Here is a 24,238-nt window from a genome sequence, read left to right on the forward strand (position 1 = left end):
GAGACTAACACACGCGCCATGAGCGGCCGCTCTAAGAGCGGGCCCATTCTTATAGCTTTCGCGGCCGCATTTCTTCCACAAGCTGAAAATGTCGCGTAAGTAAATGAAATGTGATAAATAATTATTCGTTTGTTTTATTTCACAAATAAGCAAAAAAACCACACATTTAATTTTATTTGATATATTGTACTTTAGTTTGCGCTTTACTAAACTGTTATGCTAGCGACCTTTACAATAAATAAAAAAGCGTACAAACTATTTCATTGTAATTTTTTTCTTGTGCCTTGCTTCTTGCTCTTGCAATTGAATTACCAGCCTTGCAAAATATTACCTGGAGTTATATCTAGTCAGAAATCATTAATTTACGTTTTGCACGTTTAATTTAAAAATAAATTTAAAATAATAGAAATCTAGAAATAAATAAATATTAATTTAATTACTCAATATACGAACGCTTTGTCTTTAACTTTCATAATTTATATTTTATTTCTAGCACCCTTTTTTAAATGACCATGCTATATTATAACTCTGCAAAATTCTAACCAAAAACGTTTTAGTTAATAAAATACTATTGTTAAATTACTTTCTTCGCTATTTATATTTAATTTAGAGAACAAATATGTAAGAATTCCTAATATAATAACGGTAAAGAAGTAATATTACAAAATAAATTATAAAATTTCTAATAAATGATTAAAATGATATATACATAATACATATTAGGTATATAGTGTATATTATTATAATTGTTTATTAATTTTGTAACTTTTTAATTATTTGATTTTCATATTATTCCCTTTTATTGTGTATTAATATTTATTAAGATTATCGATCAAAGTAACAAAAAATTTACCATTACCAAACTTTTTAATATAAATCTAAAAGATGTTTTAAGTCTTGTAACATATGACATAAAATAATTATACAAAACAATTATGAAAAATTAAAAATTTACTGACCGAAACTTACGGTCAATACTCTACGAACATCATATCACAAATTATTTTTCAAATATTTAATTCCCATTAAATTTCATATTCGTTGTTCAATAAATATCAAGCCTTAATACTTTCGGTACATCGGTACATCGGTACGTCGTTATATCGGTACATCGGTACATCGGTATATCGGTACATCGGTACACCGCCACATCGCTACATCTGTACATCGGTACATCGGTAAATCGGTACATCGGTACATCGGTACATCGGTACATCGGTACATCGGTACATCGGTACATCGGTACATCGGTACATCGGTACATCGGTACATCGGTACATCGGTACATCGGTACATCGGTACATCGGTACATCGGTACATCGGTACATCGGTACATCGGTACATCGGTACATCGGTACATCGGTACATCGGTACATCGGTACATCGGTACATCGGTACATCGGTACATCTGTACTTCGCTACATCGGTACATCTGTACTTCGCTACATCGGTACATGGGTACATCGGTACATCGGTACATCGGTACATCGGTACATCGGTACATCGGTACATCGGTACATCGGTACATCGGTACATCGGTACATCGGTACATCGGTACATCGGTACATCGGTACATCGGTACATCGGTACATCGGTACATCGGTACATCGGTACATCGGTACATCGGTACATCGGTACATCGGTACATCGGTACATCGGTACATCGGTACATCGGTACATCGGTACATCGGTACATCGGTACATCGGTACATCGGTACATCGGTACATCGGTACATCGGTACATCGGTACATCGGTACATCGGTACATCGGTACATCGGTACATCGGTACATCGGTACATCGGTACATCGGTACATCGGTACATCGGTACATCGGTACATCGGTACATCGGTACATCGGTACATCGGTACATCGGTACGTCGTTATATCGGTACATCGGTACGTCGTTATATCGGTACATCGGTACACCGCCACATCGATACATCTGTACATCGGTACATCGGTAAATCGGTACATCGGTACATCGGTACATCGGTACATCGGTACATCGGTACATCGGTACATCGGTACATCGGTACATCGGTACATCGGTACATCGGTACATCGGTACATCGGTACATCGGTACATCGGTACATCGGTACATCGGTACATCGGTACATCGGTACATCGGTACATCGGTACATCTGTACTTCGCTACATCGGTACATCGGTACATCTGTACTTCGCTACATCGGTACATCGGTACATCTGTACTTCGCTACATCGGTACATCGGTACATCGGTACATCGGTACATCGGTACATCGGTACATCGGTACATCGGTACATCGGTACATCGGTACATCGGTACATCGGTACATCGGTACATCTGTACTTCGCTACATCGGTACATCGGTACATCGGTACATCGGTACATCGGTACATCGGTACATAGGTACATCGGTACATCGGTACATCTGTACTTCGCTACATCGGTACATCGGTACATCTGTACTTCGCTACATCGGTACATCGGTACATCGGTACATCGGTACATCGATACATGTCTATGTTTTTACTCTATTTTAGAATAATTATGGGTTAGGAATACGAAACATTTTTAACAGGAATCTAAAGGCGCTTTGTAAGTATGCATTTTACAAAATTTTAAGACAATATTTAAAATACCTGATTTTATAAGATTACTGAACAAAGAGCTTTGTAGTCTTCCTACCTACCTACACATTCTTCCTTTGATAGGTATTTCGCATACCGGTTATGTCTTATACGGTCTCTAACATAAGTAATTATTTGGTGTTCATCGGTATCGTACAAAAGATATGTGGCCATGCATCTCTCTTTTTGTAGAATTATTTGGTTCAATTGATTTGGAGTTAACTTTCTATAACTAATATTAAAAATAAAGTTTATTACGGACAGGTCGACAATTTGACTAATTTATAAATTACTGTTGTTAGAATTTAAGATCTTTAAGTTTTGAAACGTGAAAAATTTCTTATCTGTAATACCCTAGAAACGACGAACTGATATAACAAATCAACAGTACTTTCAGATATGCCGTTATATTTTTATTTTTATAAAAATTACAAAATTGAAATTATTCGTATTCGTGCAATATTGCCAAGGCTAATAAATGAAATCATAAGCCAACCAACCGTTGAGTATTCTATCTTACACTTCATCAATAGAAGTATTGATAGTTGAAGAACTACTTTCTTAACTAGGCTATGAATGGCTGAATGTAAAATTGCTTAAGCCAAAACCGTAAGTCCAGAAGTTTAGCCTTTAACTTCACCTTTTGTTTGCCACTATTCACGGGAACACTTTTGAATCTTATTATGTGGACCACTTTTTTTAAGGAAAATTAAAAGGTAATAGCGGATTCATTGAACTGTGAAAGTGGCAGAGAAATTGCAAAACATCACAATGGCCAACTTTACCAATGGACAAAATAAATATTGCATTTATTTTGAAGTAAGATAACATTATTCTTCAAATCGTGTGAATAGTTATTTTTACTTATATTAATAGTTGTTTGGTATATATTTTATGTATTTAGTTTTGTATTTATATATAGTTTTGTATGAAACAATATAAAAACTGAAAACATTTTGGTTTTCTTTACAAATAAATTTATTATTTTACCTTGTAAAGGCTACTTTTTGGTTAGTTACAGCCTATAATAAGTTTTAAGCAATAAGATATGTAAATGCTAGCCACATTAAGCCATAACAACAAAGAAAAACGGTGTGATAATGATCAAGTGGAGTCAGCAGGTTTATATTTTAAGCGATATATTTACCATACTCTGGCTATTACGATTTTTCTTTATTTTAATTGAAAGTTTAGGCGTACGAAGTGATTATTATCTGTAAGTAAGTAGTTATTTATAATTTAGCTTCAAGCTTACTATAACCCATGACATTTTAATTTATAAAAATAAGAGTAGAATTTAATAACTACTATGAAACAAAAAGTTTATGTTGCACTCTTTCAATTGATACTTAAATAACTATTTATATAATACTAAGTGACTTTACAAATGATATTCTGTTAAGAAAATTAATTTATTATTAAGTGAAACTTTTTTTTTAATTATTTTATGTCATTTATTAAAAAAAAATAATATAAAAGCATGAGCTAGAAATACTATAACAGATTTTACTGTAGCTTCCAATTGTTATGGTTAGAAATAAATTCTAAATTTTAAGAAATTTCAAAATATTCAAAATAATAATGTATAAAATGTAATTCTTTATGAATGATGATCTTCTTAAAAATTGCTAAGATTGGGAGTAAAATGTTATTGTTGAATAATTATATAAATTAGATGTCCATATAAAGTAATAGTCTTATAAATTAATCGTTTATTTTCATTTGTTACAGGGGTGTTGGCGGTGGAGGCATGTTTGGAGATGTCAATATATCAGCTATATTAGATTCATTTAGCATAAGTTACGACAAAAGAGTAAGGCCAAACTATGGAGGTTAGTGATACGTTTTTATCACCATTTATTTTAGTAAACACTCTCATGTATATGTATATATATATATAAAGAATCAAATGATATCCACTGTTCTGTTCATTATATTAATAGGCAATCATATTTCCTCTATGTGTTTTAATGTTCGTCGCATACAAATCGCCTCAACTTTTTGACAAATATGTAAACATTTATTGGCAAGATAAAAGTATTGGAGGTATGAAACTTTTTATAATAAAAAATGTAAAACACTCTTCTAAATTGATTATTTCCTAAATTACGTGCCAAAAAGCTGTGGAGCAGTAATTTAATGTTATTGCATTCATACAACCGAACACATTTTCAGGGCATGTTCATGTTTTTCACATTAAACATTTTCCATACAACAAAACATCTTTTATGTCACAAAATCTAAAACTGTATGAATAAGGAAGGGTACATATTTCATTTTAAACAACATTTAGCTACAAACAGACGCAACAAAGTTTTATTCCATATATGTCCTTTTAATTATCTTTCCTGTTGTATCACAACTGCTACAATTTTAAATGTTTACCTTCCTGCCGAATAAAAAATGTATTAGAACTTGATGAGAGTATTATAATCATAGAAGCTAATTTGAATCGCGGAAAGTGGCAACATTGAATGCTACAAAGATGAACTTTTTATTGATATATCTTTGTATATACACAGATTTACAAGTAATTAGAGTTATAGCACTGATTGGAAGTGATCTAGTTAAATATTAAATCTAGGTAGGTATGTTAGAAAAAAAATAGAATACAAAATCATACATTGAGGATATTTTTAAAACCTATGATTACAATATAGTAAGTACCCCATTCTACTGATAATGCTACGATGTTCAACCTATGAAATACACGAATGTAGTAAACAAAATTTTTTATAGTAAAAAAATTTTGGACTCAGTTTTTATAACTAACGTCCATATCAAAAAATAAACTGGAATGTAGTAAATATTTTTAAAGTATATAGTTTATTAGAAAAAATTATAAAATACAATAATTATAAATAAGCGTATGTCAAAGCGTAGTTTGAGTTAACTTCTTATTGCTCATTTTAATTTTTATTTACAGGAACAATTATTACGTGAAACATTATATGAATCGAAATGTTTATTTATGTTTCGCAAAACGAATCTATGGTCTTGTTACTATACAATATGATTTCATTTGTTTAGCATATAATTTCACTTTGCAACTAGATAAGTTGACTCTATCTAAAGTCTTCAACCACTATTATTTCAGTAAACTCCGTGCCGGTTACAGACAACACAGAAAACTACTGCCTGTCATTTGTTAATTGTGTCGTTTTCAGGACCACCCGTGGAAGTGGGCGTTACCATGTACGTGCTCTCCATCAGCTCTCTGTCTGAAGTCAAAATGGTATCTTAATTTCAAAGCAATATTAAAGACACAGCGCATACATAGCAAGATTGTCCTTTAGTACGTTCACCAGCATTACCGTTCATTGTAGCACCCGTGTCCACGGTTCGATTGTTGTAGGCGCCCATCGGTGTGATTGTGTTCGTTGCGTTTGTCAATTACTGCACACTCCCCGCGCCCTGCGTCCCGCTCCGGCGATGGGGCACGTCAGAACCTGTGGTTTGGTTTTCACGACGTGAGGCGCACGCTCGACTTACGATTGGACTTGATTGCAGGTCCGCCAGTGGAGGTGGGCGTCACCATGTATGTGCTCTCTATCAGCTCCGTCTCCGAAGTGCTCATGGTACTCGCTATTTTCAGCTCACGCTTGTCTCGGTCCTTACAGCTAACGCTGTAATGACCGAGCAGCCCCAGTTACGAGGCTGCGAGCATGTCTGCGTTTCGTGGAGCAAAACGCCTTTGATTGCAAAGTTGCTTTCTTATTATGTATATATGATCTTTTAACTCACGAGTTCCTCAAAATCTGTATAAGGGAGCCATAATAAGAAAGGCAATTCGTTTAATAGTATCAGTTATGAGGTTGTGTGTCCAGCAGTTCTCGTAATTCCAAAGAGAATTCTATCGTTTTAATTCGAAGTGGTGATGTTGGCTTTTTCTGTCTGTTATGGTATCTTCTTTATTTGCTTTAGATCCACTTCACAATGGTTGTTGGTTTCTCTTTTAAAGAATATATTGACAGAAGCATTCTTCAAGGAAGTACATCAGCACTTCGTTTTAGATCGTTCGGTGATATTTATATCAAGACCACGTGGTATGCTGTTAAACTATGGTGTTCATGAAATATTCTATGGATTTGCGACAACTGTACGTTTGTTGGTCACCATTTTGTAGATTGATGTTTATATGTATATGTGTGTATCAACTGATATTGCCTGAGTTATCGTTACTATCCAAGCTCTCCATCCATTTGGAATACCGGTTTTGTATAAGGTTTATATTTTTTAAATCACTTTAAAATCTAAACAATTTATCCTTTGTATCAAACAAGACTTATAACATACATCCGGTCTTCCAAAAAGATTTTTTTACGAGCTGTTAGGCGTTATGGTGAAAAATCCTTAAAGTGGAAACCAAATCAAAGCTGAAAAGGTCACAATAAGACGTGACCCATGGCCACGGGACGCTGTCTCGCTAGTAAACTCGAACGAAACGAGATATAAAATGTTACAATTTGTTATATAACTTTACAGAATTTTAAATATGAGGCAATTTGTGTATTTATTGGCTTATTAGCTTGTATAACAATATTGCCTTTATCGAGCCGTGGGTGCCAGCCTCTGCCACCACCCACTCACCTCGCCCTGTCCCACCAATGAGCACTCATTTGACCTCACTTCTTCGTAGGCTTTATGTCACCACACCGCACTTTATTTTTACACCTTTTTCACTAATTAATCGTCTTTTAATTATATTTTAGTAAGATTACACTGACAAAACACAAATATCAACACTACCTTTAACATTACTGACCAGTCGATGGTTTCAGTTCCCTCTATTTATCATCATACAACATTACAAAAGCATGCCGTATTAAATGTTTAATTAAAATTAGTTGTGTTGTATAATTTCCCCTTTTTTAATTTTTATCACATTATTTTATTTTAAAATTATAAAAAGCTTTCATCTAAATATTTTATAATTATAATTTTCTCTTTATTTAAAAACACACTTCTGATGAGAGTGAGATTTATTAATTATTATATGTTATCAAAGTGATATCTATTATAATTTTTATCGTTTTTGTTCGGCAGGATTTCACACTGGATTTTTACTTCAGACAATTTTGGACCGACCCACGTTTGGCCTATAAAAAACGACCAGGTGTAGAAACTTTGTCTGTTGGTTCAGAATTTATAAAAAACATTTGGGTACCTGACACATTTTTTGTAAACGAAAAACAATCATATTTTCATATAGCAACCACAAGCAACGAATTTATACGCATTCATTATTCGGGATCAATCACAAGAAGTATCAGGTAAAATATAGTGAAGTAGGTGATTGGAAAGAAATAACTGTTCTCTTTTGACAATGCCCTGTTATAACTAAGGACAAATTAGTTTCAATGTCAAAACATTTTCAGATTAACTATAACCGCATCATGCCCTATGAATCTTCAGTACTTTCCCATGGATAGACAGCTCTGTCACATTGAAATAGAGAGTTGTAAGTATCCTCCTATATAGTACGTATATTCATAAAAAATCCCATATTTATGCAAAAACCACAAGATTAATTTAATCTTAAAATGCAATTTGTTAATATTAATTTTTATACGCTACTAAATCGTGAATATCTCTTAGCACGCTTTTTGTAACATGTATAATGTCAATGTAAAAAAAATGGTTTAAAGTGCAATGAATATTTCGAAGGTGGAATTTGACATCATGCACTTTTTAAACCATATCAAAATTAGAAAAAATATGAGTGATATGACTTTTCAAGATGATAGAAAAATAATTTAAAACTATATTTGAAAGATATTCGTGTTTTCACCAAAAGCAATCATCGGTTTAATAATTTCCACAATGCAAATTATCACTAGGCTTACCGAAACTGTGTTGTGATCACTTTCTTGTATCACAGAGGCTACTCAGGGATACCTTGTGAGCACAAGCGTTCAACTTATCGCCGACACGTGCTGTGATTACCCTCGTGTTTTCATAAATCGGAATGTCTCCTTCTCGCATACAGCACCCGCAGAAGGCAGACTCTTAAAATAGTAAGCCTTACGAGCATTATGCGAAAAAAATGATTATAAGACATCGCACTGCGATAACTGGGCGAAGGAGGCGGGGTACGGAGGTCGCGAAGTTTGCAACCACCGAAAGCCTTGTCGCAGATACAGAGCACATGCATTCGACCCCACAAACGTGCACGGGCGCACTTAACTGCACCGTCATACTTCTGCACCCTCATCCGCACCCGCAAATAAAAAACAAAGCACTTACCTCTTGTGACTTATGATCACAGATAGCAAAAAATTCTTTGATTATAAGGAAGCTTTTAACAAAAAACGCCTTTTCCGAAATGCATGATAGTTTATTTAGTTGCCTTAATTTATATAATATATATAAATGTATGCATAAAATGTATTTTGAATATCGTTCTTCTTGTTTTTTTTTTTTTTTTAATAAATTTTATTACATTGCCGTCACTAAAAATGTAGAATGAGTAGATTTCTATTTTTCTATCATCCATATTGAGCCACTACAAGGTTAACTGAATCACTCGATTCGGCTCAGCTAAGTCTGGCCGTTAGTACCCGTGTGTTCCATCGTCATCAACGTGAAGAAAACATGATGCTTCGCAGCGTAAGTGATAGCGTTCTGTGTGTTTGGCATGTCTCCGGAGTCGGGTACACCATGAGAGACATTCGGTACCATTGGAAGGACGGACTTATGAGTGTCGGCATGAGCAACGAGGTGCAGCTGCCGCAATTTCGTGTTCTAGGACACCGGCAGCGTGCTACTGTTGTAACTCTCACGACAGGTAATCTGTTTGCCAAGTTTGCTGTGTAAGCATTGCCTATCCACGCTCTGCATCCGACCCCGTCTCCCTCAGCCCGTGTGCAGACGTTCGATACCGCGACACAAGCACACATGCTAAATAAAACATAACAAACGCACGAATAGACGCGTCAACTAAATACGCGACTCCCCGCTCTTACCCCAACCGAATAAAGACTCGAGTTATAAAACCCACTGCGATGGGCCTGGGGTTGTTTCATTTATGTATCCGCTGCGCACAGTCGGCTACACCATGCGGGACATCCGATACAAATGGAACGAAGGACCAAACTCTGTTGGAGTTTCGAGCGAGGTGTCGCTTCCGCAGTTCAAGGTTCTTGGTCATCGTCAACGAGCTATGGAAATCTCACTGACTACAGGTACTTAAATCGGGGATATTAGTGATTGGGCATCAAAGAACATAAATAGATCGAAAGTGAAACACTGAACATTAACAGCCACGACTCTTTTCACGTCCTGCTTTCGTATTTTTGCACAAAAAACACTGAATTGTGTGTTTTAGTAATATTAAATTTATGTAAGATTGATGTTGAAAGAGTACACTAAACTGTTGAAAATCCAAGTATAAACAACTCCAGATGGTTATGAAAAGAAACATATGCTGTATAAAGAGAATCTAAATATTTATAAAACTTTTACAGGAAATTATTCAAGATTGGCCTGTGAAATACAATTTGTTCGATCCATGGGATACTACTTGATTCAAATTTATATTCCGTCTGGTTTAATAGTTATTATATCATGGGTGTCTTTTTGGCTAAACCGAAATGCCACTCCTGCACGAGTAGCTCTGGGCGTGACTACTGTGTTGACAATGACTACACTTATGTCTTCAACAAATGCTGCACTCCCTAAGATATCATACGTGAAGTCAATTGACGTTTACCTGGGAACTTGTTTTGTGATGGTCTTCGCCAGTTTATTAGGTAATTTTACTCTAATGCAGAAAATGCGAAACTATAATTTGTTTGCAAAAATTATGAATTCTCGTTGTTCCTTCCTACAAATAATTAATAAACCGTATTTTTATACGGTATATTAATTATTTGTTAGAATGTTTTTCTATACGAGAATTTCAGTGTTATAAAATAAACTACAATAAGCTGAATCTTACATTGCCTTGACAATCACTCCTAATTTTCGATTAAAGTCCTATTTCCTATATATAAGTGAAAAAATGAGTCACACTTGTATACTAGCTTTAAAAATTGTATCACATAGCGTCTTTAAATAAAAAATAAAATGTAGAAAATAAAACAATGTTATAAAATTTTAAAAAGATTTTCATAAATAATGTGTCCGAAAAAAGACAAAATAAATGTAAGGGGACACTCAATTCAGAAGGGTTGTCGAATACATTGAAAGCTGTTCACTTGTCCAAAAAGCAAGATGAACCACTTAATTTAATAACATTTATAAGTAGGATAATAGAACAATAAAATCAAATGAGTTTGCAAAAAACAACTGAAGAAGAAACAGTTAGCCACTTAGATTTAAGAATAAAAAATATATTTCAAATTAATCAAACTGAAACCATACTGAATTTTTTTCAAAATCAAATTCCTTTTCTATTCCATAATACTTTTTATTACTACAAAAAATAATTTCACTAAGGATCAAAAAAATTTGGGTAATTTATTAGTTATTAGTACAAACTACTTAGAATGACAAAAAAGATAGTCTGGAGAAATCCTGAAAAGGGCACTACTTTTGGCACAAAACTTTATTTTGAAAAACGGAATCCAAAAACCTGGAAAACCAAAGCTGATTTACTGCTAATTTTTAATTAGCTGAAAATGTAATTAGTGCAATTTAATTATTAAAATTTATTATTAAATTTATTCTTAATATTATTGCAGAGGATAAAATTTCAATTAATAGTTAATATTTTTTATAATAGGGTTATAAAAACTCCAATACAAGTGTTCTTTTTATTCTCAGAATATGCAACGGTGGGATATATGGCGAAACGAATACAAATGAGAAAGCAAAGATTTGTAGCAATTCAAAAAATTGCATCAGAGAAGAAATTGCCAGTTGACTGTCCTTCCATAGGAGACCCACATACTCTTTCTAAACTGGGGACTTTGGGAAGATGCCCACCGGGTAGACCCTCAGTACGCTATACTATATATATATTTCTTAAACTGATTAAATAATTCGTTGCATTTCTTTAGTTACGTGGTAATTAGTAGAAAGCTTGATTTATTACATAGAATTAAGTAGAAACTACTGGACAAATAATAATAGTAGTGATAATTATGTTATTTTGTAGGAAGTTCGCTTTAAAGTGCATGATCCTAAAGTTCATTCGAAAGGCGGAACTTTGGAAAATACTATAAATGGAGGTGGAAGAGGTGCAGAAGAAGATAACCCAGGGCCACATTCACACATTCTACACCCAGGGAAGGTGATGTGCTAATAAATAAAGTTGTAAATTTTATATTTTTTCCGGAGACTGATTTAAAACTTTACTTTTTATTGAAATGCGTGAATAGATTGCATATTTCTAACGCCAAATATGTTTAGTCCATCAGATGCGAGGACCAGCTCGATAATACAAATACATTCTAAGCAGAGTATAATAAAATCACAAACAATTTTCAAATATAATATTCTGTTTAGTATAATATTTAACGTCATATTTTTTTACAGGATATAAGCAAACTTCTCGGTATGACGCCATCAGACATAGATAAGTACTCACGTATTGTCTTTCCGGTTTGTTTCGTGTGCTTTAATCTAATGTACTGGATCATTTATCTACACGTTTCTGACGTCGTGGCTGACGATCTGGTACTTCTGGAAGAAGACTAATAGAGGGTCTTTTCCTTAAAATCCACTTATTTTTTTACCATGTAAAGTGTAATAATTTGAAACGTGGAATTCAAATTACAAATGTCCAACATGACCGGTGACCCCGGCCCATCAGTAGAAAAGGCGTATTCTTTCCGCCTGCCTACTGACGAGAAACAAAAAGCTGTGATAAATATAGATAGCTAATGTTATATATTTATAATTTTAATACAGAGGCTATTGACCGTTCAGTAGACTTAGGAAAAATCTAGTAAAATTAAGTTAGAACTGTTAGACTGTCAGAGAGATAGTTCTGAAAGTCAAAGAGATCTGAAAATTTACACTGAATAATGATACAGTTGTAAACTAAAAGACTTAAAATTGCTTATATAAGAAACATTTTATAGAAATACTTAACAGTACTAATAATAAGATATCTTAGGATTAAAGAGTCATACGAATATAAAGGAATAATAAAAACAAACAACGAGATAGTTTGTTGAAAAATTAAAAGATCTAATTAGGCTTACTGTTAAAGTATCAGATAAATATTTATAAGTTGCTTGAATCGGCCTTAATAATTAAAAATATTTATCACTTCTACCTTCAAATTATTATTTTCATGGTATAAATGAGTGGACTCTGTAACTATGGGTAATCTAATGCTCAAATTGCCTTAATTATTCATTAGTAGATACGTACTTTTGTTGAACTTATTTTATTTGCAACTTCCTTTTTTTACTCAAAATGTCATGACAATCATTTCACTCCTGCTATTCGTTAATATGTTCCAAATGTAGATTCTCGCATAGCTATTCAATTACCTATTGCTTAATATCAAAACTTGCATGTCTGGTCTGGTATTTATTTATACATATTTTAATCGTTATCTATCTCTTTGACCTCAATGATTGTTACATTTTTATATAGACGATAAATCATGGTAGAATAATTTAATAATTCAAAAACAAATTACAAGTCAAAGCAATAAAATATAATATAAGGTATTTTACACTAGAGTTAGCACAGGTGAGGATTTTGCATTGAATAAGTAATTTAATGTTATAAGATATAAAGTTCCTTATTGAAATGAACACTAGTCGTTGTTTAGCTACTTTATTAAACAGTATGTAACATTATTGAGAAGTTACAACACGAATCACGAATGTTAGGTTTAGTTTAAAAATATATATTTTTTTATTAAGTTTCAATGTTGCTTTTATAACATTTGTATAGTAAATTGCTTTTTTTTTCTATTACAATACTAAAATAGTTAAATAAATAGAAAGTAACTATCTTCCTATGATCAGGTACAAATTTTAGGATTTTTTTTTTATTTAATACCTTTTTTTTCCTATAAAAGGAAATGTTGTAATGAAATAAACTGCCAATTTAACCTCGTTCAAGTAAATAAGCTACAAAAACACAACGATATAGCATAGATTAAGTAAATTGTTGTTGCCTTAAATACAAAGTGCCGAATATCTAACCTAAAAATTAAACAAATACCTCAATATCTTAGTAAATAAGAATAGGTTATTACATCAAAATATAAAATACGAAATAAATACGAGATGAAGTGCCTGAATAAAATGTTGTTCTGTATATATATTAATCTTTTTAAGAAGTAAATTTTTCATCAAAAATCCCATCTGTGCTTCTCTAGTCTTAAACTAATATTGGTTGCATTATTGTTTATTTATAAATAGCACAAAACTTTTAAATATTCATTAGTGGTAGATGCAGGCTTAATTACTTTATGAATTAAGTTTTTTTTTTCCTAATCGGATTGCTCTCATAGTGAACCCACATATTGAGCATTAGAATCCGTGTTGTTGATGTAGGAAAATACTTAACTGAACTCGCTTTACATATGGGAATCAAAGTAGCAAACTGTTAATAGATTTATTAATGGTACAACAAAAAATTGTGATTCCTGCGCTCCAACACAAGCAATTTCCTTTATCAACAACAGTTTTCCTCCATTGTCTGAGACGCAGGAGATCGGATATCAGAGACGACGGTTCGCGATCACGAATAGAGTATATCTTTATTTGTGCTCCTAATTTTCAATATAAATGTAGATAAATGGGTTCAATTGAACCATGTTCAAATTGTCACTGCCGCTAGTAGCGTAATTATGTATATTAGCTACTAGTAAAACATATAGTACAAGCTGATATCTACCAATGAAATGTAGTGAATTAATAAAGCCATCTTATGAGGAATATTCAAAATAGGGATATAGGAACATAGTCTATTTAGTTGGTTGCATATTGTATAAAAGTTAGTTATATTATATTGATATTAAAGTTTAGTTTTTATACAATATTATTAAGGACTACGAGAACGCACTTTAAATAAATTCTAAATAAAATAGTGAGAAATAATTATTTAAGGAGAAATGAATGTGAAAAGTTGCACAGTGTCCAATTACGAGTATATGTTTTGCAAACTATGTAGATATTTATTGTTTTTAATTTATTTCACAAAATATTCGTAAATAATATAAGTTATAAAAGTATTAATTTTAATTTGGTTAAATGGTAAATAATAGTGTTATTTCTTTTATTACTTTATTAAGAACAACAAACTAAAATTTAATGAAAGTTATCAAAATTACTTTATTCTCGGTTACGTAAAAAATTATAACTTATTTTTCTTTGCTTAAAAATATAGCGAAAAAGGATCTTACTTTGTCTGTTGTCTTTGATTTTCTTTTTTAACTGTTAAGTAAATCAAGTTTTATAGATTCATTCGAACTTATTTTAATTAAAGTCAAAAGTTTTCTCCTCTAGTAAACATACTTGTATATATGATTCTTTGCCAATTATTCCCATGCAATTTTTTAAATTATTTTTAACTTAAATTATTTTTAACTTTTTAATCTCATAATTTTTAAATAATACTAAATTGAAATATAAAACGATTTCAAAAGTTTATGTACTATGGCGATTTAATGAGATTTTTTTTTTAAAGAAATTGTAATATTTTCATTCGAAAAAATGTTTATGCATAAATGTAAACTAGTAAAAATTCCAATACTAGTATAGTATAAGTAGATGGAGTAAAAATATATCGCTGCTAGGTGAACATTACGAGAGCAATAAAATAAGTAACACAATTAAGGTATAGGATATAACATCACATTAATTCTTCCAAGCACATATAAACATAGGGTTATTAATAATATATGATTGTATTTTTATATAAAATATGTTAAAAAGATTTTTATTGCTTACCATAAATAAGAAAATAAATAGTGGAATGGGAAAAAGGAAAAGTAAACAAAAATAACTTGATTCGATTAATCTGCCTATAAATGGTATAAAAAAATATATAGAATAAAATATATTGCAATTTTGTTGACCGAGAGTTAATTATTTCCACAAAAGAATTAATTATAAATCTTTTGAGTAATATTTTTGGACAAAAAAATTGGCAAGTTATTAAATTATGAAAGCCGTAGTCCCTTTTGTATTTTTTTAGAATTATAATAAATTATATACCTCCTAATACCATTCAAGAAAAACTGCAAGCAATTGAAATTATTTGAGGTCAGGTCTAAAAATTGCTTGACACGTAAATAGTTATAATTAACATAACACATTGTTTATTGTGTAATATATAATATTTGTAATAGTATACAAAAGGTCTTTAAGTACTCTATTAGTAACTGCTAGACTTTAGATGATAAATTGATCACAAATATCGAGACACTAATATTTATAATCTTACATTTGCTATAAATTACAGTTAATATTAAACTTTAGTGAGTATTGTAATAAAGTTTTAAGTTCTTGTTAAGTCATAAGAAACGTTTTGATGTATTATAATACTGTATTTTAGCTAGTATTTCAGCCAAAGTAACTGCATTTTCATGCACTCTTTATTAAGAATTTAATGTTATCACAATATTAATAACTAGTGCACTTTAAAATATTATATGCTTTCTATTGAATGTAATCCAGCCTCGTTAATTGATTGTGTTACTTGATTCGATACAATGGATGTCTTAAATAATCTGATAATTCTTGCCATATATCATATTTGTCAAGGTACATTTAAAATATGTTTAAAATTATTAGCAAATAAGAAATGTAATTTAGTGTAAATTAATTATGCTTACGATTATAAGTTAGAAAAACTGAATATCTGTCAAATATGCCTTATACAGACGCACAATACACAATAAAATATAATGTATTACTAATTTTGTGAAGGGAGAAAAGTAAGTAATCTGGAAACGGCGTTGATATTAAAATATTGCTTGATTGATTGATATATATTTAGTGGATTGTAATTTTCAAGTTTTGAGATTGAATTGGAAAAAGTTTTAAAACTGCAACTTCAAACTGTCTAAATGCTTCTACACATTTTTTTTATGTAATTTTTATCTATTAAAAATAATTCTTTAAATAAAGTTTTATAAGTAAACTGAATATGATCCTACATAAAAGAAAGTTATGGAACTCTATGTTAGGGTTCCTTTAGTAGTTACATCAAATTAATAAGTTAAAAAATGGATGATAATTTTATAATTTTATATGATTATAGTTGTCTAAAGTGGTAAAGCCTCATAATCGGACTGGCTCGACCGTGGTAATAACTTCAATATCTACATAACATACGGTGAGTGAGACTACCGGACGCTTAACCTCCCCTTCTTCTCATTTTACATTTGTTTCTGTTCTTTCATCCAAGTCTTACATATTACTTTAATTTTTCTACCTAATTCATTACGTCATTTTTTATCACAAATCCAAAAGGTACGCTGACACAGCTATGAATACAATGCTAAAAATCAAACACTGAAAGTTAAATGACATTTTAATTGTTTCATGTATAATAGCTAATAAAGTAACAGTGTCATTATCACGACAACAAACTGCCTTAAAGTAGATAAAATCTAATGTGATTAACGTATTACCTCAATTAGAATTTAAAGTAGGTATTAATAAGGTTGTAGAACGCTAGACATGTTTAGAGTTGTAATTTTAAGCTAACAATGCAGATCTGCGAATAAACAACGCCAGTTAGCCTTTACATATCGATATCTTGGTGATATCAATAAAATTGTTTCGATGTTAATGTGCTATCTGCGTGCGTAGCACAAATTTTTATCACCACCATGAGTATTCATTTATATTAATCACGACGGTATCACCGTGATTAATATATGAAGTAATTTACATCGCAATGTATTATCAACGTTTGTGTTGCCTGTTGCCAATACAAACTTATGGTATCCACATTGGGTAAGGAATTGCAAACGAAAATGTTATTTTGATTCATAATGTGAAAACTTAAAGTGAAATTTAAGGGAGATTAAATCAACGATATCAATAATTGGCTGTTTTTGTAAATAAAAATATCGGACTTTAAATAATTAGATATAATATCTATGTAAGTCTTTAAATAGCATGAAGTATTACCCTGTTAAAATCTTTGGAAAATGTTATATATGTACATTGTAGATGTGATCAAACAAAAATTTGTTATCGTTGATAAATTGTACAGTGATATTATAAATAACATTTAATCAACAATTATACTTATAAATGTTGATGAAATAAAATCTAATACATATTAATAAAGAAATATATTTAAAGGAACGAAAGTGTGGGGGCAAAAATATAACACTTAGAATTATCGATAAGATTGACACATTTTTATTTGAAACAATCAGTTTATATACTTCATCATTCCATTATCAATCAGCCTGGAGTTTTGTAATTATTTCTTCATATACCATTTTGAATTTAAAAAAATTAACTTTTTAGCTCATCAGAAGATACTTTTAAAATGTAAATCGCAAACACCGACATAACTCGAAATACAATATAATCATGATGCTGATATAGTACAAATTATACACTTAAAAATTTGGAAACGTTTTTAAGTGTTAAATTGTCGTATCAAAGTTTTGTAACATTGTTGTGTCTTTAGATATTAACAACATTTGCTCTTATTATTAAGATTTCTAATCTTTATAACATCACATGTCATTTTAATTTATTTATGATTAGATTATAACTAGTAATGTAGATTAAAACGGGTATGCATTAAATCAACAATTCACTAAACTAATGTGTTTTCTTTTCAAAACATTCCTGGGATAATCATGTTAGTAAGAATTTTCAGTAAAAGATTACGCTAACTTTATGATTTTACAATTCTGTTTTCTAAAGTTTCACACTGTAAAGAATCTAATCTAATAATTCAATTTCGCAAAAAAAAGTAATAGTATATAAAAACAGTTTAAAATTTGCGTAAGCTGATGGTGTAAAAAACAAGAAATAGTTATTTCGCTGATCGTCGCCAGTATTTTTAAAATTTATTAAATACTATTTGACATGGTACTTTCCTTATTAAGTGTAAATAATAAATTATTAAAATATATATTGATATATATATATATATATATATATATATATATCATTATCTTTATTACACCTTTCATTATTTTTAATACTATAAGTTTAGGAAATAACAAAATGTTAAGCTGATTAAATTTTTTAAGGGTGAAAGTTTATTCTATCCATAGTTTTGGAAGTTCGTTAAATATCCGACAAATATTAGTTTTATCTTATAGAACACATTTTCATGTCTTTTTTCCTGAAAGTGTTATTCGTAAAATCGTTCACCTGAATTAGAAATTCGTGAGTTGGTTCCATACTTTTGAAACACATGATTAGCTTTATTTTATTGAATCTTGAAAATTTAGTAGGACGAATTTCGGCACGATTCTTCAGATCAAAATGGTGTTTTAAAGTCTGAAATAAAAATAACTTTATTAAAATGGCTTAACAGTTAAATACAGAATAATGTCTGTTAATATGTTACTGCTACAATAAAATTTGATAGATTAGAATATTCTTTAGAGCTCATGTAGTGTATATTAAACTTTCATTTTAAGTATGCGGTGTATGTACAAAAATGTCGCAGATGTTTCTATTAGTAATTCCTGAAAATAAGCTTAATAATAACAATTTCATATAAACATTACAATAATTACTACTCTTTTGGTACAAAACAGAAATCTTATGAAATACAGCAAATTATTATGAGTTTCTGAAATGAACGACCGACTCGTGTTATAAATAGTACTATCAACAGATATCACAGTTCAATATCCACCTGCTAGCAACAATTTTACAAAGTGAATTACCTCTTGGGAGAAATCGAACTTGTAATTTATTTTTATTAGTAGTGGGGAATAATATCACACAAAAAGGTTACGTGATAACTGTTTTATAACATTGTTTCCATTTCCAAATACTTTTAGAATATTCAAAATTTATCACATATAAAAAAAATGTATGTTAATATTTTCATTACAAGTATTAATAATCCTATTTCAGCATTTTTCAAACATTAAAAGACTTACGAAATTTACGTAACTCATTAAGGTGTTACTTTAAAGCGTAAACGTGATTTGGCTCCTTCCCATCCTCGTATAGCTGCCACATCTTATTATAAAGATCCTCCATTGCCATAGCATAGTGTTTACAATCAAACAATGTGCTTGTTATTCGAGCATTTGATACTTTGGCTCTTATATATCTACGACTGACAAATCTGTTTAAAGTAGTTGTTCAATGTGACAAATACTATCTGGTAATTTTACAACAATGTTAATTTTATACTCTCATAAAACTCATACTCCAGGATTTAGTGGAGTGCCGTAAGGCATAAAAATGGTATAACCTCGGACCCAAGATCGGTCAATGAATCAATATATCATTATTAAAACCTCAAATAAAAAATAAAAATGGCCGATGTAAATCACAAAATTTTTTAACAACATTTTATTGAAAAATGAGAGGTGGCAGGGGAAAAAATGTTTATAAAAAAATATGAAATTATATATATTCACTGGATAACTTCAATGTTTATTATTAAAAATAATGATATATATATATATATATATATATCATTAACTATACACATTATTACATCATAGTCGTCGTCGTCGAACTCTTTGACGAAGCCTGAATTGTAGTTTGATCCACTTTTCCCACACCTACAAGATGATTCACATCTATTATCAAAAATTATTTTTAGTAAATATTTTGGAGCTTGTCGTTGCGTAATTTTTTGCGATATCTATACTCTGCATTCATATTTTCAACCCCATTCTTTAATTGATATTATTCTTCCGAGCCATGTTTGAAATTTAGTGAAGAATTCAATATTACCCTCATGATGGTTGATTAACCTTATTTTTATTTTTTTATCATCAAGGATATGGTCAACTGTTTTAATTCTACCAGCAAAAACTGACCGTTATCATTTTCTTCAATAGGTATATTTGAAAATGCATCATCTTGTTTTGTTACTCTTGCACATCTGCATCATCTTGTTTTGTTACTGGATGATTTTTCCCCCTCCTGTTCCTGTTTTAGGGTAGTTCTTAAACGCATGATACTTAGCTTCCTGAACAAGTAAATCTAACACGACTACAATTCTTTTATGAATATTTGGACAATATTCACCTTTGTCTTCACATGTCAAACTTAAAACACTTCTCTTAAAATAAAAAGTTCTGATGTAGCTGATTTGTTGTCTTGACGATGTGAACTTTTTTCTTTCCTTCATTTCATCCGCTTCTTTTTCATTTAAAAAGCACCTACTTTTCCAGTCAAAATCAGTTCATGTAGCCGTTTGAATTCCTTTTAGGTGGAGAGATGTGGTGTTCTTTTTTTATAAGAATTATTGCATCCCTTATTGACATATTCTTGTTTGTATATCGAATGCACGTAGACAAATTTGTGAGTATATAGATAGTGAGAAAGTCCATCCGTTTTTTCCGCAGAAGCAACTGTTAATGTTGATATACCGTTACTAACTTTTATAATATCTCCTATTTCAGAGCTTAATTCATAACTATATCCGATTTTGTTACAAACAATCAGCAATCATTGCTTATACTATTACTACTTGATGGTTCACCCATTTTGACACTAGGCTGTAACAACAAATATTACCAATATTGACAACTAACCTTTATATCATATTTAATTAATGATTTACATTATTATATTTTACTTTAGATTCTAATTTTTAACTTCGATTTATGGCATAATATATTATTAAGAAATCATATTTTTTTCAAAAGCATGTAGTATAAATAAAAAACAAATACTTACTGTGTATGTCACTATTTTCAAAGTTTGTAAAACTCAGTGATGTTCAGTAATTAACTTTTATCATACTCACTCCACAATAATATAAACATTAATTGAAAATAAACAAGAATCTGAAATAAATTTATTCGGAACGAAATCAACAACTACGTATTTAGCCTAGCCTAGTCTTAATACTATGATTAAATAATTGAGTTCGCACAATTTTATTTCTCAATCTTTTTCTATATACTGCTAACAACACATTTTCAACGTTTATATCAAGATTCATTGACTGGCCCTGCATTCCGTCGTATAACATTACGGCACGCCACTATTTAGCTACTTTTACTTACAGGAATACGGATTTTCTTTCCTCAATTTTATTTTTTATTTAAAAGTTTAAGATTAACCTTTTTTTATAAGTATGTATAAATATCAAAAACGCTTACTATTCTGCGTCCATGCCTAGTTTTGTGGCTATTTCTTCATAATTCTTCTCACTTTTTGCTATAAGTTCAGTACATTTTAATGCAGTCAGCTGAGATGAGGCTACTCTGAAAATATAGTTTAAAATTATTGTATATATTTAATAATTATTGTAGAACTGAGTAAACTACAGTAATATTTTATAAACACTAATATCATTAGCAATGTTTTTTTTTGTTGTCGCAATAAGATACCGATCAGAATAAGTTTTTATATACGTAAAAGTAACCTTATTTTCTTTTAGTACAAATAAAATTTTGGGCTCAATAGTTTTGCAATAATCGATCAACCCAAAAATCAAATATTAATTATTTATTAAATTTAAGATTTTCAAGTAGTTCATCTTTATATATTTACTTTTATCTCATCAAAAGTAAAACTTAGTCGTTTAAGCCCCATTAAATTATATAGGCTAAACCTTATTTTAAATAATAATCCTAAAACTAACGATATTAATGCTGTTTACCTTGAGGCTAATGTTTTTCCCGGTAAAGTGACCACGGGAGTTCCAGTCCAAAGAATATCCATTGTAGTTGTATGGCCATTACATAAAGGGGTATCTAAGCAAACATCTGATATTTGCCCCCTTCGGACGTGTTCTTCTTTAGGTGCTATTTTTGAAAATATAATACGATCCGGTGAAAGTCCTGTAATAGTTCCACAATTATAAATAACGTAGTTGTAAAATGTGATTTATAAATATTCAGTAAATATTATTATACAATTCACCTCGTATCTGTGCAAAATGGCGCAGATTGGATTCCCCAGCTGCTGGAAAAGCTAAAAGCCAAAGTACACTGTTTGGGACATTATTCAATATATTTATCCACATTTCTAAAGCTTTTGGGTCTGTTTTATAAAGTTGATTAAAATTACAAAACACCACAGCGTCTTCTGGTAAATTGTATTGTCTTCTAGTTGTTAAAATTATGTTATCGTACCTTTCTTCTCCGCTCGCAATTTTTTTCTTTGATAATCTTAAAGATAAACCATTATCTATAAATATATTATTTACGCATACCTAAAACAATCAAACATTTCATTTTCAATTGCAATTGAGTTGAAATAATTAACTTAGAAAACACATTGATATAGATACCTGTTCTTGTTTACAACTTATTGTTGATTCGATAGCATATATAGGAATGTCTACTTCATACTCAGTAACTTCTATCGGTTCTAGATTTTTATATGACAAAACTTGTTTGTTATATTTTACCTCAAAATAATCATTTAAGTTTATAGTATCAGCACAGTTTATAACGGCAAAATTTTCACTAATGGGTCTTTCGTCGTATTTTCTTAGGCTGTACCGGTTTTTTAAATGAGGAAACATTTCCTTATGATCACCAACAAAATACGTATAAGGCATATAGGCAAACTTTTCAGTAAAATCATCTGACATAGAAAGAGGGCTTGAAATCTCGTCACTTATGATATAATCTATGTACCCTGCCCCGCTGGTTCCGGGGTAACCAAGCCATAAAACTTGTATTGGTGCTGGTTTTAAGGCAAATATTTCATTTCTAGCGCCCTTCGTATAACCATTCATATTTATTAATATATTAATATCATCACTATTTATTTTGGCAGCAGCTTCAATATTAGACTTAATTGATGACAAGTCAGTGAAATTGTCACATTCACTTACAATTTTATTACGGAATGTTGTTTTATCATCTACATTTAAAGCATAGCAAAAAATTTCTACATTTAATCGATTGTGGAGTCCTGGTATTGACTGCATTAAATGAGAAGTAGGGTGATTTCCAAAGTCACTACTAACATAACCAATACGGAGGCGGCCTTTTCTCTTTTTGGTGTGCCTAAAGGTGGTAGAAGTAAGCATATTTACTTTTTCCAAATATAAAGCTGCATGTCGAGCAGCTATTTCCTTCCTTGCTACATTTGACAATGGGTACAGAATAGTGTGATGTGGGTGTACGGAGCATAATTTATCACTAGTTAACAACTGATTCTCTACAATTGAAACAAGTTTATGCATTCTTTCTTGATAGCATTCCCAGTTACAAATTATTTGTAAACAATGTGCCAAATTAGAATAAGCGTCAGGAAAATCTGATTTAATTCTAAGAGCATTGTTATAGGATGTTATTGCCTCACAAATATTTCCCATATCTTTATAAATACTCGCTAAATTGCAATGAGCATCAGCAAAAAGAGGATTTATTTCAATTGCTTTTTTAAAACATCTTAGAGCACCACTTGTATCTTGCATCTCCCTTAAAGTGTTCCCCATATTACTATAAGCATCAGCGAATTTTGGTTGAATATTTATAGCTTGTGCGTAATGATACAGAGCATCTTGAAACTTACCTGAAATAGTATTCATTATTTTTTCGTATGATAGTAATTATGTGCATA

At 30.8% G+C, this 24,238-nt stretch overlaps 2 protein-coding genes and 1 long non-coding RNA gene across 8 annotated transcripts in view; 1 reads left to right on the plus strand and 2 right to left on the minus strand.

Moving 5' to 3' along the window:
• LOC116777878 (gamma-aminobutyric acid receptor subunit beta-like) lies at positions 1–18,322 on the plus strand. Of its 5 annotated transcripts, none has more exons than XM_032671650.2 (10): positions 1–95; positions 4,347–4,447; positions 5,783–5,850; positions 7,662–7,888; positions 7,994–8,076; positions 9,662–9,799; positions 10,082–10,366; positions 11,382–11,557; positions 11,716–11,850; positions 12,096–18,322. In XM_032671650.2, exons 1-10 carry the CDS (start codon positions 19–21, stop codon positions 12,255–12,257), a joined length of 1,452 nt encoding a protein of 483 aa, XP_032527541.1. In that variant the 5' UTR covers positions 1–18; the 3' UTR covers positions 12,258–18,322. The 5 variants fall into 5 exon arrangements, with proteins under 5 accessions (XP_032527541.1, XP_032527542.1, XP_061382501.1 ...); XM_032671651.2 differs by lacking the exon at positions 9,662–9,799 and adding an exon at positions 9,265–9,402 and having other exon boundaries at positions 6–95; XM_061526517.1 differs by lacking the exons at positions 5,783–5,850; positions 9,662–9,799 and adding exons at positions 6,126–6,193; positions 9,265–9,402 and having other exon boundaries at positions 6–95.
• The window catches only part of LOC116777611 (UDP-N-acetylglucosamine--peptide N-acetylglucosaminyltransferase 110 kDa subunit-like), a 10,646-nt gene continuing 4,293 nt past the window's right edge, over positions 17,886–24,238 (minus strand). Inside the window, exons 3-8 of one of the 2 annotated variants that reach the window (XM_032671257.2) lie at positions 22,953–24,190; positions 22,583–22,874; positions 22,320–22,500; positions 21,817–21,921; positions 19,627–19,808; positions 17,886–19,012 (exon numbers count right to left, since the gene is read on the minus strand). In XM_032671257.2, coding sequence (XP_032527148.1) covers positions 19,652–19,808; positions 21,817–21,921; positions 22,320–22,500; positions 22,583–22,874; positions 22,953–24,190 — 1,973 coding nt within the window. In that variant the 3' untranslated portion in view covers positions 17,886–19,012; positions 19,627–19,651. The remainder of the gene's footprint in view (positions 19,013–19,626; positions 19,809–21,816; positions 21,922–22,319; positions 22,501–22,582; positions 22,875–22,952; positions 24,191–24,238) is intronic. The other variant, XM_032671256.2, reaches the window with a different exon arrangement.
• Positions 20,088–21,809, minus strand: LOC133320002 (uncharacterized). Its single transcript, XR_009753479.1, has 2 exons — positions 21,389–21,809; positions 20,088–21,207 (listed from the first exon to the last, which is right to left on the minus strand). It is a non-coding gene; the product is annotated as an uncharacterized LOC133320002 (long non-coding RNA).

This window comes from Danaus plexippus, chromosome Z (assembly GCF_018135715.1).
Source record: "Danaus plexippus chromosome Z, MEX_DaPlex, whole genome shotgun sequence".
NCBI classification, from domain to species: domain Eukaryota; kingdom Metazoa; phylum Arthropoda; class Insecta; order Lepidoptera; family Nymphalidae; genus Danaus; species Danaus plexippus.